At 41.3% G+C, this 14,525-nt stretch overlaps 1 protein-coding gene across 2 annotated transcripts in view; it reads right to left on the bottom strand.

The window, feature by feature from the left end:
* ADAMTS3 (ADAM metallopeptidase with thrombospondin type 1 motif 3) overlaps nucleotides 1-14,138 on the bottom strand; it is a 256,185-nt gene extending 242,047 nt beyond the window's left edge. The window contains exons 1-2 of one of the 2 annotated variants that reach the window (XM_025985092.2): nucleotides 13,742-14,138; nucleotides 12,470-12,497 (exon numbers count right to left, since the gene is read on the bottom strand). In XM_025985092.2, coding sequence (XP_025840877.1) covers nucleotides 12,470-12,497; nucleotides 13,742-13,810 — 97 coding nt within the window. In that variant the 5' untranslated portion in view covers nucleotides 13,811-14,138. Of the gene's footprint in view, nucleotides 1-12,469; nucleotides 12,498-13,057; nucleotides 13,482-13,741 lie in introns of those variants that run through there. The other variant, XM_072748803.1, reaches the window with a different exon arrangement.
* Between the last annotated feature and the right edge of the window lie 387 nt (nucleotides 14,139-14,525).

Here is a 14,525-nt window from a genome sequence, read left to right as displayed (position 1 = left end):
CCATCTCTTATCTCACCCTTCACCAGGTAAAGAAGAGTGATGTCTGTGATTGGTAAGTCTGGGAAAGACCAGATGTTTGCAAAGCTCGGTGCCTCCCTCCTCATTCTTCTTCCTGGGAAGGATCCTTAAAAGGAGCACATGTTGTCTTCCATGTCACCCTACCAGTGGGGCCTGACACACCCTGGCTGGGGTGTGCACTTCCTATCAAAGTGGGAAGCTCCTGTTTCCCCCCAGCCTTGTTTGTAAAAGATATCTTTATTACATCTTTATATCTATCTCTAACATGTTCCTTCAAGCAAGTGAGCAGGGTATGTTTGCATTCAGGATTTCCTCAGAAACTCAAACTACCCTTATGATACTACCCTTGTAGTATCTCCAGTGGATGACTAATTATAACACTAACAATTCTCCTTGTCAGAGAATTCTCTGAATTCCTCATTTGAGAGTTTAACTTAATGCCTTCTTCCTCTTTGTGCTAAATCGAAGAGACACATTCTTGTGTGTATGTGTGTGTGTGTGTGAGATACATGTATACAAATGTATACACACACACTAATATTAAACATAACCTGCACTGGGGCAGCTGGGTGGCTCAGGGGTTGAGCAAAGCCAGATGCCTTTGGCTCAGGTCATGATCCTGGGGTCCTGGGATCAAGTCTTGCAAGTCTGCTTCTCCCTCTGCCTGTGTCTCTGCCTCTCTCTGTGTGTCTTTCATGAATAACTAAATAAAATCATAAAAATAAATAAAAATTAAAAAAATAAACAGAACCTCCATCAAAGTATTTGAGGAGGCACTGTTCTATGTTTCCATTTACTTACAAGCCTTTAAGCTGACCAGACTTTCCACTTTAATATCAACCATGTTAGAATTTTCTAATCTTTTCAAAATGTTGATCATTTCTGAGACCTTAGCCCCTTTTACACATGTCTGTGCACATGTACATAATAGGTCCTCAGTAAATACAGGTTAAAAGAAAAAGAGAAACTTCCCCCCATGCTGAGACTTGAACAGATCAGTTCTCTGCCTAGGATAATGTGTCATATCTTCTCTTCACCCCTAAAATATCTAAACCAAACTTCTCATTTTCACCTAAATATTCAGCTTGCCTTTCTGACTTTACTATCTCTGTTCCTGATGTGCTGATTCTCCCAAACCTCCAGGCTAGAAAACTGGCTTCACATCAACTTTCCCCCCCATTTAATATTTTCAGGTCCTACTGATTTCTCCTTAGAAATTTGTCAAACGAATCCCATTTCTTCCAATTACCTCCTTGTCACCATACACTGCAAACCCCAAAGTGTCAAGTCCAAACTCCACAACATAATTTGTCACTGCCAAATTTTGTATAAATTATACCAAAACACTATCTGAATCACTGCCAGGAAAGTTGTTTTACAGTCCCACATGTAAATGTCTAAATTCTGCCACTTACTACCTTTGTGATTTTGGTCACTTACAACTTCCACATCAGTACTCATCTGTAAAAATGAGGTTAATCATATTTAACTCATAGACTTGTAAAAATTAACCGGCCTAATGCAAAGTGCTTAGAACACTATTTGGCACATAGGAAGGGCTCAATAAACATTAGGTATTAATATTACTAGGTTAGTCTCCCTGAATAGTTACAATGGCTCATCATTACTTCAGGATATAATATAATGCAGAAAATAGCTTTTCTTCCATGTTGGACATGAAAATTGCTTTAAAGATCTCTACTAATCAAATCCTCTCATTTCACAAATAAAAAATTGAAATTCAAAGACTAGTTAACTGAACTCAAATCAAAACTGAACTGTCATTTAAGGCCCTCTGTGCTTAACTTCTTTGCAACATCATCTCCCGTATTGGTCTATTGAGATTCTAATGGGCTCACTAGACCCAACTTAATCATGCCTGTTCTTAAAATCCTGCTCTGCTATTCACCTTAGGGAAAGGCTGCTGCTTTCTCTCCAACTATACAAATCCAACCTGGCCTCCAGGGCCTATGTCAAACCCCATCTCTCCCACAAAATCTTCCCTGCTATCTTGTCCAGGAGTACAGACCTGCTGGACTAAGCTTCTTAGATCTCATTGTCATGCATTACCTGTATAAAAGCTATAAAAATCTCTATTGGAGAAAAGTTATATGATTTTGCTTGTCCTTTCAGAGATTTTAAGCTCTTTGGGGTGGAGGTGTGTTATCGTAACTATGTTTAAGTGTCCCCAGCATACAATATTCTTTGGGGGGAAAAAATCAATGGCAATTTTTGGAAGTGGAGGTTCTTGAGAAGGAGTGCTTTCACAGTATGCCACTGTGGCCCATGCTCTGGGATCATCTTAACTCCTTCATGCATTCAGTCTCAGAAGCTCACAACTGAGGACAGGCTAACTTGGTATCTGTCTAATATATTGTGCAATGATACCCAAATATCTCCTAGAGGTTATTAGATGTCCCCAGCACATCACAAAGACCACACTAGAGAATAGTAAGAGAACAAAAGCATTCAGTAGTATAATCAACATTACTAAGACCCCAAATGACTACCGTACAAAGCTCACACATATCACAGCAATCTTTAGTTGATCTAATTAAGCCCAGAGCTACTCCTGGCACACAAAATAGTGAAATACTTGTAATTGAGGCATATGGTTTGAGTTCCCAAGCAAAGAAGGGAGGAGGAAGGGTGCAATGGTTGAGAACTAAAGGTCTGGAGTCAGAAAATACTGCATTTAAATTCTGATTCCAAGCTGATGCATATTATGACCTCTGTAAGCAAATTATGAAAATTAAGGCTCAGAGAGAAGCTGTCTGTAAAATGAGGATAATGGGCTCAAACAGGGTAAGGCACATAAAAGACTTAGTCCAGCTAGTAACAACGTAATAAAGGAAAAATTAGCTGATGTTGTTAGCACCGTGACCATCCCCATCTAGCTAGAGCTATGGAAGATGGAAGTTGGCTTCCAATTCTTTCCACATCCCAGCACCTCTCAGGCCTCTCCCATCTCCACTCCCACCCCACTCTGTGTTTCTGATCCTAAGATCCCTCAGAAGGGATCTTAAGTTCCCTGTCAACAGTAGGCCTGAAATCCAGGCTAGCTGTTAACAACCCAGACCCTGTTACCCCACCCAAACACGGGATTCTCTCCCAAGAACTGGTTGATTACTATAAAGAGACAGTTTACACAGGCAATTTCCTTTTTCAGGTACAAATTCTCAGTATGCAACAATCTGGCCACAAGAATGAAATCGAATAAGCACTTTCAAAATCTGCTAAAGAAGCAGCTCCAACAACAACATTTCCAAATCCTCAGCTAAGGGTAGGAGAATGACTTTCATCAGAAATGACAGGAGCCAGCTGCTCCAGGAAAAAATGTGAGCAGGGTGACGAGTGGACGTTAAAGAGGACACCACACACTGAAGGGCTTCCCAAGGCTGCAAACACAAACGGAGAAGCAGACACATCTTCACTGAAAGGCAATTAAAAGTGAGTTGTGACACATGCTGAACTCCTGAACACAGCCAAATGCTTTTCTCTTCACTTCATCTCCTCTAGGCTCTTATCATCACAAGGCAGAGAACCTCCCTGAAGTCTTTTATTTTAGTTGCAAACCTACTTCCACAGTCAAAGATTAGATTTTTCATCAAGCTCTTGGAGAAAAAAGAAAACCCCCTTCTTTTTTTAACTCGTTAAGAAAGAACAAATAGTCATGAGCCTAAAAATTCTTCTCATTTTTTAAAATCTGGCTTTTTCATAAATATTTGTTGCCATTGCACAATGTTTACGTTCAAGAGAGTCACTTAGGAAAAAATAGCACATTCTTTAGTGTTCCAGAACATGAAATCAGGTAAGAGAAGATCTTTCAAGAAAAAAAGAAGAAGAAAAATATCCAAGTATTTTTTTGTTTGTTTGCTACATCTTAAAATGATCAAATAATCAATAACAGAATAGCAAGTAGAGAAGTTTGTTTTGTTTTGTTTTGTTTTGTTTTGTTTTGTTTTGTTTTGTTTTGTTTTGTTTTGTTACATGGGGTCCCAATGCCAAATGTTAACATCCCAATCTTAGTCTTTAAAGAAGTATGTCTAATGGTTATATTTATCATCACTGGAAGTTTTACAGACTCAAGAGCTGTATTAGACATTCTATAAATTAATATTTCTCATACATGGTACAATTTTTTGACAGATAATACTTTTAAAGACTAATATTGAACCTAGAATTTAAAGCCAGGAAAACAAGCATTTATCCCCCAGGACCAAAGGCTGAGGAAAATATGACAGATACGAAATGTGAACAGTGTTTTTAAAGGTTTTCACTGAAACCTACTTGTGGTGATTATATTTTCCAAATCTAAAATAGTCTGGCTCACAGAATGACAAAAGTATGGGAAACTGGGACAGTCCATCAGGCCACTGTATTAGCTTCCTATTGCTGCTGTAACAAATCGCCACAAACTTGGTGATCTAAAACAATACATATTTATTATCCTATAGTTCTGGAGGCCAGAAGTCTGAAATAGGTCACATGGGTCTAAAATCAAGGTGTCAGCAGGGTTGCATTTGTTCAAGAAGCTCTAGGAATAATCTACTTCCTTGACTTTTCCAACCCAGAGGCCATCTGTATTCCCTGGCTCACGGGTCCCTTCTTTCATCTTCAAAGCCAGAAACATCAGACCAAGTTCTTTCTTATGCCACTCTCTCTCTAGTTTTGTCTTTTTGTCTCCTTCTTCCATTAAGACAGACCCAGAAAATCCAGGATAATCTCCCTATTTTAAGGCCTACTGATTAGCAACTTTAATTCCAATCTGCAAACTTAACTCCTCTTGGCCATGTAACATAACATATTCAGGAGTGCCAGGGATTCAGATGCAGACATCTCTGGGAGGACCATTATCCCACCTACCACAGCTGCCAGTCCCCATGCAGTATGCTGGGAAGCCCTCATCCCATGGCATTATTACAAGTGTGCTCCCCAGCATCCACACTCCTTTTTATTTGATTGCACCCCAGTTTTCTCTCAGGGTAACCATCCTACCTTCCATTCTCAGTCCCTATAAGTCAAGAGTGAAATATCTTAATCCAAGCCAATCAGAGCACTATATCCCCTGACCATAGTAAATGTTTCAAGGATAAGCTCATGACTCAAGTCAGCTAGCCAATAAAAGCCCCACCAGGAACTTTTGCTGGAGTTGTCACAAAGCAAGTGCTCTGTCCAGTGGGATGAAAGGTAGAATGGAGGCATAGAGATGCTGGCAATAGTCTTGGCCACGACCTGAAGGGCCACTAATCATGTTTTGATAAAGAAATAAAGCCAACGCAGGAAAGTGAGGAAAAAAAAAAAAGAGTCAGGGGAGGAGAGGGAGGGATTTCTAACATTGTCTGAGCCCTCAGTTCAGCTATACCTGACTTTGATTACCTGATCAATTTGTTTTCCTTAACCACTGTCAACTGGGTTCCTGTTATTTGCGTCCAAAAGAGTCTTGATTAATACAGTATCTTTCTCTCAATGAAATGGAAAGGAGGATCCCTGGGTGGCGCAGCGGTTTGGCGCCTGCCTTTGGCCCAGGGCGCGATCCTGGAGCCCCGGGATCGAATGCCACGTTGGGCTCCCGGTGCATGGAGCCTGCTTCTCCCTCTGCCTGTGTCTCTGCCTCTCTCTGTGTGTGTGTGTGTGTGTGACTATCATAAATAAATAAAAAATAAAAAGAAATGGAAAGGACTTTCATTAAACAAGGTGAAAAATAAGAAAGAACTCCATCCAGTATACATGTAATATATTTGGCATGGAGTCTGTGTGGAATAATTGTTTTACATTGTTCATTCCTTTCCCAACTCCCCCTTCTACTATCATATTCCAATGAATTAAGCAATACTATACTGAGATATCAACATTAAGATAATACATGGAAAATAGCATTCTCAAAGAGCTGTCACATGGTGAACTGAGTGGCTGGAGAGTTTACAAGTCCTTGACACAGTCAATTAAGGTTCCTGGAAACTCATGGTGTAGGCAGACCTACCAAAAATGTACAGATTAGAATGGGGTGGCTCTCAGTGAGTAAAAGTGTTTTTTTAAAAAGCACAAGACTAAAAAAAAAAAAAGAAATTAAAAAAAAGCACAAGACTAGAATATATTTCTACTAATATTATCCCAGTTTGCTTCCCATAGGCCAGCACTTTATGAATATTTTACAATTCTATGAAGTAAGTAGTAGTAGTATGCCTATGTCTATATAGAAGAGATGCTTTGAGAGGTTAAAGTCGTCAGCTAGAAAGTAGCAAACCACAGAGTGAACAGTCTATGCCCCTGATCATTTGATGGAAAAAAGGCAATGAATATTAACAGGTCCTCTACTGGATATGCTGGCTATGTTTTTTTTTTTTTTTGCTGGTTATGTTTTAGATTAAGGAATGGACTTTATAAAAAAGAGATTTTTACATATAAAAGAAAGAATTCAAACTCATATGAATAATGATTTCAATCATTCCTTTTAATTTGTGTGTCTCTACACATATAAAAATATAAATACTAAATATGAAGAAAAATTGTAGAAAATGTAATTTAACATCAAAGATCCCAGTATTTGAAGATTCATATATATAATCCCATCTTATTTCCTACCAATTTCCTAAATGTTATTTTCTATCAGTCACTTCATAAGCATGATAGACTGTTTCATGCTGCTCACAATTCATTCTAAATTCCATAAAGATTCATCATGCTGAATCTGTGGCAATCATTTTTATAAACAAGAGCCTGACATTACCACAAAATCTTCTAAGGATTTACAGTTAGCAAAATCACATAAACATATTTGGAAAATTAGGATGGATAAATTACATGTGGGAACAGAGATTCCTAAACTAGGACACTTCCCATGCTTTACTATCCATTCTAAAGAATAATACAACTCTCAAATTCTATGAGGTGGATGAATCTTCTCATAGTACTCATAAAATTTACAAAATGTTTTCATCATTGGTCATACCTTTGAGTACTCGGTAATTAGAAAAACAATTAATTCTCTGCATCTTTCAAAGACCACAGGATCAAATATTTAAAAATTATATTCAGATTTAAGAAGAGCAGAGCCAAAACTAATTTAAAACTGAAGTTTTTAAAAATTAACACCTCCCTATAGCACTAGTAAAAGTTCAGATCATACAAACTTCTTCAAAAGCCATCTGTTGAAACATATCATATTAATTTGGTTTTACGCAGCAATCAGCTTCTAGGGCTCTCTCCTAAAGTGGTCATTTGAAAAGTGGGCAGCTATCTATGCAACATTCATTATCATGAGAAAATAGGTATAATTAGGGAAATAAGTACATAAATTATGGTTTATCAGGATAATGAGATTAAAATTATGTTTATAATGATTTTGTAATGATATGGAAAGTTATATTAAAATAGCAAACAAAAACATGTAATCTACACAATCTGTGTACTGAAAGATGACTGAGTAAGAATATGCTAAATTATAACAACAGTTTGATATTTAAGATGATTGTCAAAAAATCTGAGGAATACAGAAAAACTCTAAAGAAGACAATTATAATGGGCACATGTAAAATATCTATATTCAGGAAAAAAAACTAATTAAAAAGAAAAATTCAACAATTTCTAAGAGTAGAAGTAGCACAGCTTAGGAGTAACAGCTGATCTCTATTGGAGCAACACTAAAGAGAAGGTTCCCAAAATTCTGACATAGAGTTCCATCTAAGTCTTCACTGTCAATATATCCAGTCCAAGTAGCATAACCAAATCCTTCATATTGAAACCACTCATGATTTTACCAGGCAATTTGGAATTGTCCCTAATGGTTTTCCAAGGTAATCTGGATTGGCTATCCACAAGCAAAGAATGCTTAGAGATGATCATCCTGGAAGCAGAAATGACCATGGGAATTTCTTAACATTTCTGAGCAATATTATGGTTATTTGGTACAATGGCAAGAAAAAACAGTCAACGTATGGGGAAGAAATATTTCAGGTAAACAGCAATAACAATTTGTTGGTAGTAGATTAACATCCTACACTAAATAACATCTTCAGCTATAAAGCTTAAAGCGTTGAATATTACCCATTATCATGTTCAATGGAGGGATGGAAGCTAAATCAGTAAAGTCAACTGCATAATCTCTAGGTACAAGAAAGAACAATGGCCATATAGGTACCTAAAATTCCAAATTTTATAAAGAATCCCTTTAAACCCCTTTAAATCACACTTTTCAGTCTTGCTGCTGGGTTGGTAGATTTTAAGCTCAGGTTATCTTATTTCCCCTAATGATCTCAAGTAGAAATCAGTGCAAACTTAGTGGGCATTCCAAACCTGCACATAATTCGGTTCAAGTTGCCAAATCTCACAGAACAGAAACAGAAAAGTGTAAGAAACCAAGAAATCAAGGTCCCTGAGCTTTGTGGAGTGAAAAGAAAGTTACAAGGAGTCTTGGTAGGGGATCCCTGGGTGGCGCAGCGGTTTGGCGCCTGCCTTTGGCCCAGGGCGCGATCCTGGAGACCCGGGATCGAATCCCACATCAGGCTCCCGGTGCATGGAGCCTGCTTCTCCCTCTGTCTCTGCCCCTCTCTCTCTCTCTGTGACTATCATAAATTAAAAAAAAAAAAAAAAAAAAAAAGGAGTCTTGGTAACACTGAGTAATTAATTGTATAGTCATTGACACCATCCTCCTTTTCTTGGGGACTGATTAAACCTAGAGAGGCACAGAACAAGAGCATTTAAGAAAATTCCAAACACAGGTGCGTTCCAGTAGAGTACCCTGCTTACTAGATTTATGCACTGAATAACAAATATTTGAAGACCCACAAGGTACCAAGCCCAATTTTATATACTGGGTATACAGCAATTATCAAGACAAAGGGTTTGCTCTCATGAGGTCTACACCAGTAGAAATGCTAGTATAAGCAATTCACTAGGTGAAGTGACTTACACTAAACTTTGAAAACCAAATAAATACCTGCAAACGACGAAAAAAAATATTTCTCAGTCAACTGGATATTTAAGAGGACAAGATTAGCAACTTTATTTTGTTAAGAAATGAAATGAAATGTAATTTGAGACTTGGAAACAGAAATAGGGCAAAGAAAGATAGACATGCCCTGATTCCAAGAGAGGGGGTGAACGAGGGAACTCACCAAAGCCTCACAATGATTTTTCCTCTAATGATACTCCGGCAATATCAAAGTGGTAGCTTATGAAACAAAGGACTTAGAGAATTCTTTTGCAGATTCTCCGATTTCTACAGAACTATGATCATTTCCTAAGCCACAAGGGTCACAGAGCAGGAGTCCTTACCCAATCGGGCCAGCCAGCCAGCTGCCCACAATTACCCTAGGCATCCTACCAAGGCCATACTCTGAGTCAGAATGAAACCACTCCCTGATATGCCCCAGAAGTATGTTAACAACCTCATGAAACACACTTCCACATATATACACAATGCATGCACACGCATACATGTACTATATGTATATATGTGTGTATGTGTGCACGTGTATGAGTGTATATACGTGTGGGTTTAAATAGGTGGGTAGATAAATAGTTCCTCTTTGGTTGACAAAGGAGCAGAGAAGTAGGTCAGAGTTCAAAACCTATTTACCCATTTTCTCTAGGGTGAATCATACTTTCCCACATACCAAAAGGGCATTTTTTTTACTGGGTAGAGAGAGAAAGAAGCAATGGCCTGTTAACATACTATGTAGGCGATACCCCTATACGTATTCTTAACCTGCCCTCACCACAACTGCCTTCTCTCTACCTGAACAGAAGCCTCCCTACTCTAGAGGACTGAAGCAAAAAAAAGTATTTTTTTTATTGTTTTCTTAAACACATATTGTGTGACTATATTTATAATAAAGAAACACTTAAAAACTGGCAAAATTAACCTGTCCCGTCAGAAGTCAAGAGGGTGGTTAGCTATCATGCGGGGATAGTACTAAGAAGGTGGCACAATTGCCAGGAATGTTGTATTGATCCAGATGCTAGTTATACAAGAGTGTTCCCTTCGTGAAGAATCAGTAAGGTGTACATTCATAGGCACCAGCCTGCACGAATACTATATCTCAAAAGAAATTATTTCTCTAAATTGAGCTTCCTAATAATTTGCGACTTGTCATTAATTTATATTTATCTCTTCCTGAGACCTTAAGTTATGCAGAAATTGTTTAGAACCATGGACTTTTCTCTAGCCAATTTGGACACCAATAAAAATAATGAATTCTACAAGCCTTATTAATCTTTTGTAATTGTACTATTGATCAAATAGCACCTCCAAGCAGCTACATAAAACCACTTTTAAATTAATTATTGGAAAAAATTTCCTTAATTATTTGTAGGGGAGAGCATTTTAACCTTCAGGTTAGCAACCCCTTGGTATGTGGATACAAGGGAAAGAAATCTCACTACTATATGCAGATCTTTCAAAAATATGTTTAAATCCCTTTTAAGAGCTATATAAATGATTATAACCCAAAGCCAAATGATAATTACACTTTTACTATCACAAGACTCATGAGTCAAACCTATTTTTATCTTTAGTTCTTCTCTTCACTCAATGTGAAAATGGTAAATAAAAATCACAGTCATAAAAGAGAGAAACCCCATAAAGCAAGAGGAACTTGGGATCAAGAAAATCTCCAGCAACACAACCTACAAGTCCCCTGAGCTCCCTTCTTCCACAAGGCTACTCATTTTCCTCCTGCCAAATTTATACACACCTGCATCACTTCCTTCCCTGTAGAAACCTGTGACTAAAGTAATTAATATTCACATGAGGATTGGACCAAAGTCTAACTCAAGACCTCTTACAGGAGAACATGCTGATTCTATCGAAAATTTAATCAAAGCATATATTGTATTCCTTTGACAGAATGAGTAATCTTCCTTTTTTTCTTTTTCTAAGTAGGCTCCGCACCAAGTGTGGCTCAGGGAGGGCTTGAACTCATAACCCAGAGATGGAGACCTGAGCAGAGATCAAGATTTGGATGCTTAACGGAAAAAGCCCCCCAACCGCCCCATTCTAGCCTTCTAATGTATATATTGAAAAGTTGGGATGTTTAAGTAATCAAATGTTTAAGCAATAAAAAAGAAAGATAGCTCTTTTTTTCTACTTGTTTGAGGATTTCTTTTAAATCCTTGTTTAAAAAAGATATATATTCATGGCTGAATGTTATCAGCTGCAAATAACGAATGTCTCTTCACAGACACTATATACTTAATGCAGTTCTCAGTCACTGTCCTCCCCGTTGCCTTACTCTCACTATGGAGGTCTAAGCTGGCGGAAGAGTGCCAGCAAAGCCAAACAAGGTACAGGAAGGAAGCATTCTGACATATTCTGAGAGACAGCTATATATGGACATCTCTGGGGCCCAACCTTGGGGTCCCTCCATTAGTTTAGAAGAATGGAATCCTCCCAGATCCTCACTATGTGCTCTAGCAGGTAGCTGTGGAACCTCAAGCTCCTTTTTCTCCAAATCCGAAATATGCACAATGGTGTCTCTGCATCATGTGTGCTTCTGAGAGTTAGATGACACAATGCGCACAAAGCAACGAATACAATGCCCAATGCACAGCACACGGGCAATGATGGGTAACTACGTTTGCAGTAATCAAGATTTTTCATCTCCAAGATGACTTTATAAGATCACCTGACAAATACAGAATTTATGGAGACTAATACTCTGCCAAAAACGAAAATTTATCTTTCAGGGTAATCCAAGTTAAATGTGTATAAAAACACTTTGAATGAAGCCTGGCTCCTGGCCTGATGACTTTCAGTCTCTGAATTCAGAACAAATACATCACTATAAACAGCTTCTAAAAAAGATTATATGGACTTTGGAGTGGCCTGTTACAAGTCACTTATACTCTCTGAGCCTCAGTCTTCTCACCCATAAAATGGGAATAATTCCCACATCATCAGGTAATACTGAAGTTTGAGATGTTATTTGCAAAATGTCTAGCAGTGCCTTGCACCTTAGTTGATAATTATTGTAAAGCAGATGTAATAAGAGAAGTCATCAGAGGGCTTATACAAAGCTCGAAAAATTCTAAGAGAAAAATTTTCATCTTCTTTCATTTTATCCTTCTTTGTAGCATTCTTACACTTTGTCTTCTGTTCTAATCAGAGGTGCTCCTCCTAATGCTACACAAATTGGTTTGATTTGACTTATCTCCATGCCTTCTTCCAACCTCTACATCATCCTCCAAATACCTACCAGGGGTTTGTCCAGAGACAGTAAAAAAAATGATGCATGACAAGTCCAACGGCAGAATTTTTGTATCACTTTAATGCAGTCTGAGGAAAGTAGGACTCTCCTCCAGAAAGAGGAAGAATAGAAATGTTCCTGGACTACAAATGATTGTTTATTTAACCACCAACGGGAGAAATGTCAGAGACAATATTTTGATTAGCTTATTTCGTTCTCTACTTTCTACCGAGATAAGAACGACATCTGAGAACAAGGCTTACCTATTTGCACCATTTCTTCATTACCAGCCTGCAAAGAAGGGGGGAAAGTAAAAAGAAACAGTTACTGGGTTTCATCTTATCGCCTTGTCCGTTTTATTTCTACCATTAATGCCTTTCAGGAGCTAAATCAGGAGATGCTGGAGACTGGGATTGGTGCCTAAAGGCTGCACCTCCCTCGGTTTGTTGGTTCTTGTGGCAAGAGAATGAAGCAATTCAATAACAGTCTGGAACGGGGAGTTGCTTGCTCGTTTTGATTTTAATATTTATGCAGCTTGCAAAGTAAACACTGACATTCAATATTCTTTTCTTTAAAACTCAGATATACCGGGTGAGGATTAGCAAAGACAGTCTCTGTGTTTATATGCGTGAAAGGAAACCCAAATGGGGGGGGGGGGGGCTGATCTATCAGATATGAGGTCAAGAATCAACCAGTCTTGCACTTTTTCCACCTATGGCCGGACCAGGCAGGCCAGGGAAGCTGCAAAAGCTCACAGAGCAATTCGGTGCCCCAAGACTCACAGGCCCGGAGCCGACCTGGTTTACAGCGGTCTGCGGCTCCAGGACTCCTCCGCGAGCATCAGGCCTCACCTGGAGTCTCCGAAGGGTGGGGGCTGGGCCGCGGGGCCACCGAGCGGCGCCCGACCAGCTCGGGAGGAGGAGGAGCTGCGCGGAGGGGGAGGGGAGCAGGGCGCGGGCGTCCAGCCCCTGCCCAGGAAGATGCAGGGCAGGAAGCGTCCCCAGCCCCCGCCCCAACTGTCAAACCCCAGCCTCGCGGTCCTCCCAGGACACGTGTCTGCTGGGTCGCTCCCGGGCCGGCCCGGGGACTTCCTGAACCCCCGCCTCCGGCTGCCGGAGATGCTGTGAGTCAGGGAGGGGAGGGGAGCGGAGGGGAGGGGAGGGGGGAAGCCCCGCGGGCCCCGGGACGCAGCGCTCGGAGCTGCCCTGGGGCGCCCAGACCGCCCTCTGCGGAGGGGGACCCCGACGGTCCCGCGAGGATGCGGGCGGGCGGGCTGCAGTTTGTCCCCAGGAATCGTTGCGAGTGCCTCGAGGTGGGGGGGGGGGACCCTAGGTGTGACGAGCCTGGGCTCCCAGGGTGGGAGTCACGACCCCCCCCCCCCCCAGAGGGCCCCGCACACTGCACCCAGCCCTCAGCCGCAAGATAGCAAGGAAGGGGGGGAGGGGGAGGGGAGAGAGGGGAGGAGGAGAGAGGGGAGGAACTTTTTCGGGAAAAGGTTGGGTTTGAGTTTTGCATTGTTATTATTTTCCACTTACTTGTCCATCAGCTGAAGTCCTAACCTCTACCAGAGCGGCTGCTATCAACCAAAGTGACAGGAGAACCATCACGAGTCGAGGTCACTTTTCAACCACTGGGCAAAGCAAATGCCCAGAGCAAACTCCCCCCCCTCCTCCCCCCCCCCAAACAAAAAAGAAAAAAATAAGTTTCCTTAAAAAAAAAAAAAAAGAAGAAGAAGAAAGAAAAAGAATAATAAAAAATTTGCAAAAGGGGGAAAAAATGCAGAGTAAAAGGAGAAAAAGAGTGATCTTCTGTGATCTGCTTCAGGGAAAATGCAATCTGAGCCCTGGGACTGGCCCGGCCCGTCTGCTCCGCGGCTCCTCCCGCTCCGCCGCCTCACCCCGTCCTCCCCGGCACTGTGCGGGGCGGGAAGGTGCTGCGGGCCGGCTCGGGCTGCGCGGGGGAGGGGGAGGGACCAGGGGCTTCCGACTACCCCTGCCCCCCGCGGCTTTTCCGGGGCTTTTCGAGCACCACGGGCTCCCGAGGTGGGCGCGGAGCGTGCTTGGGCGCCCGGAGCACAGCAGGGGCAAGCGTCGGCGAGAGACTAGCGAGCGGGAGCGGGAGAAAGAGGCTGGGAGAGGGCGACTCGGCGGCTCGCTCGGAGGTGGGGGCGGGAGGAGCCGAGGGGGGAGGAGGAGGAGGAGGAGGCTGGCGGGGGCGGTGGGAGGGGTGGGGAGCTGCGGCTCCTGTTGCTCGGGGCGGCGGGCTAGGGCTGGGGCTGGGGCTGCCCGCGACCCGCCGGGCGCTAATAAGGCGGCCGGA

Source organism: Vulpes vulpes, chromosome 2 (genome assembly GCF_048418805.1).
Source record: "Vulpes vulpes isolate BD-2025 chromosome 2, VulVul3, whole genome shotgun sequence".
NCBI lineage: Eukaryota > Metazoa > Chordata > Mammalia > Carnivora > Canidae > Vulpes > Vulpes vulpes.
The sequence above is the reverse complement of the archived record's forward strand: the minus strand, read 5'-3'. Positions and strand labels throughout refer to the sequence as shown.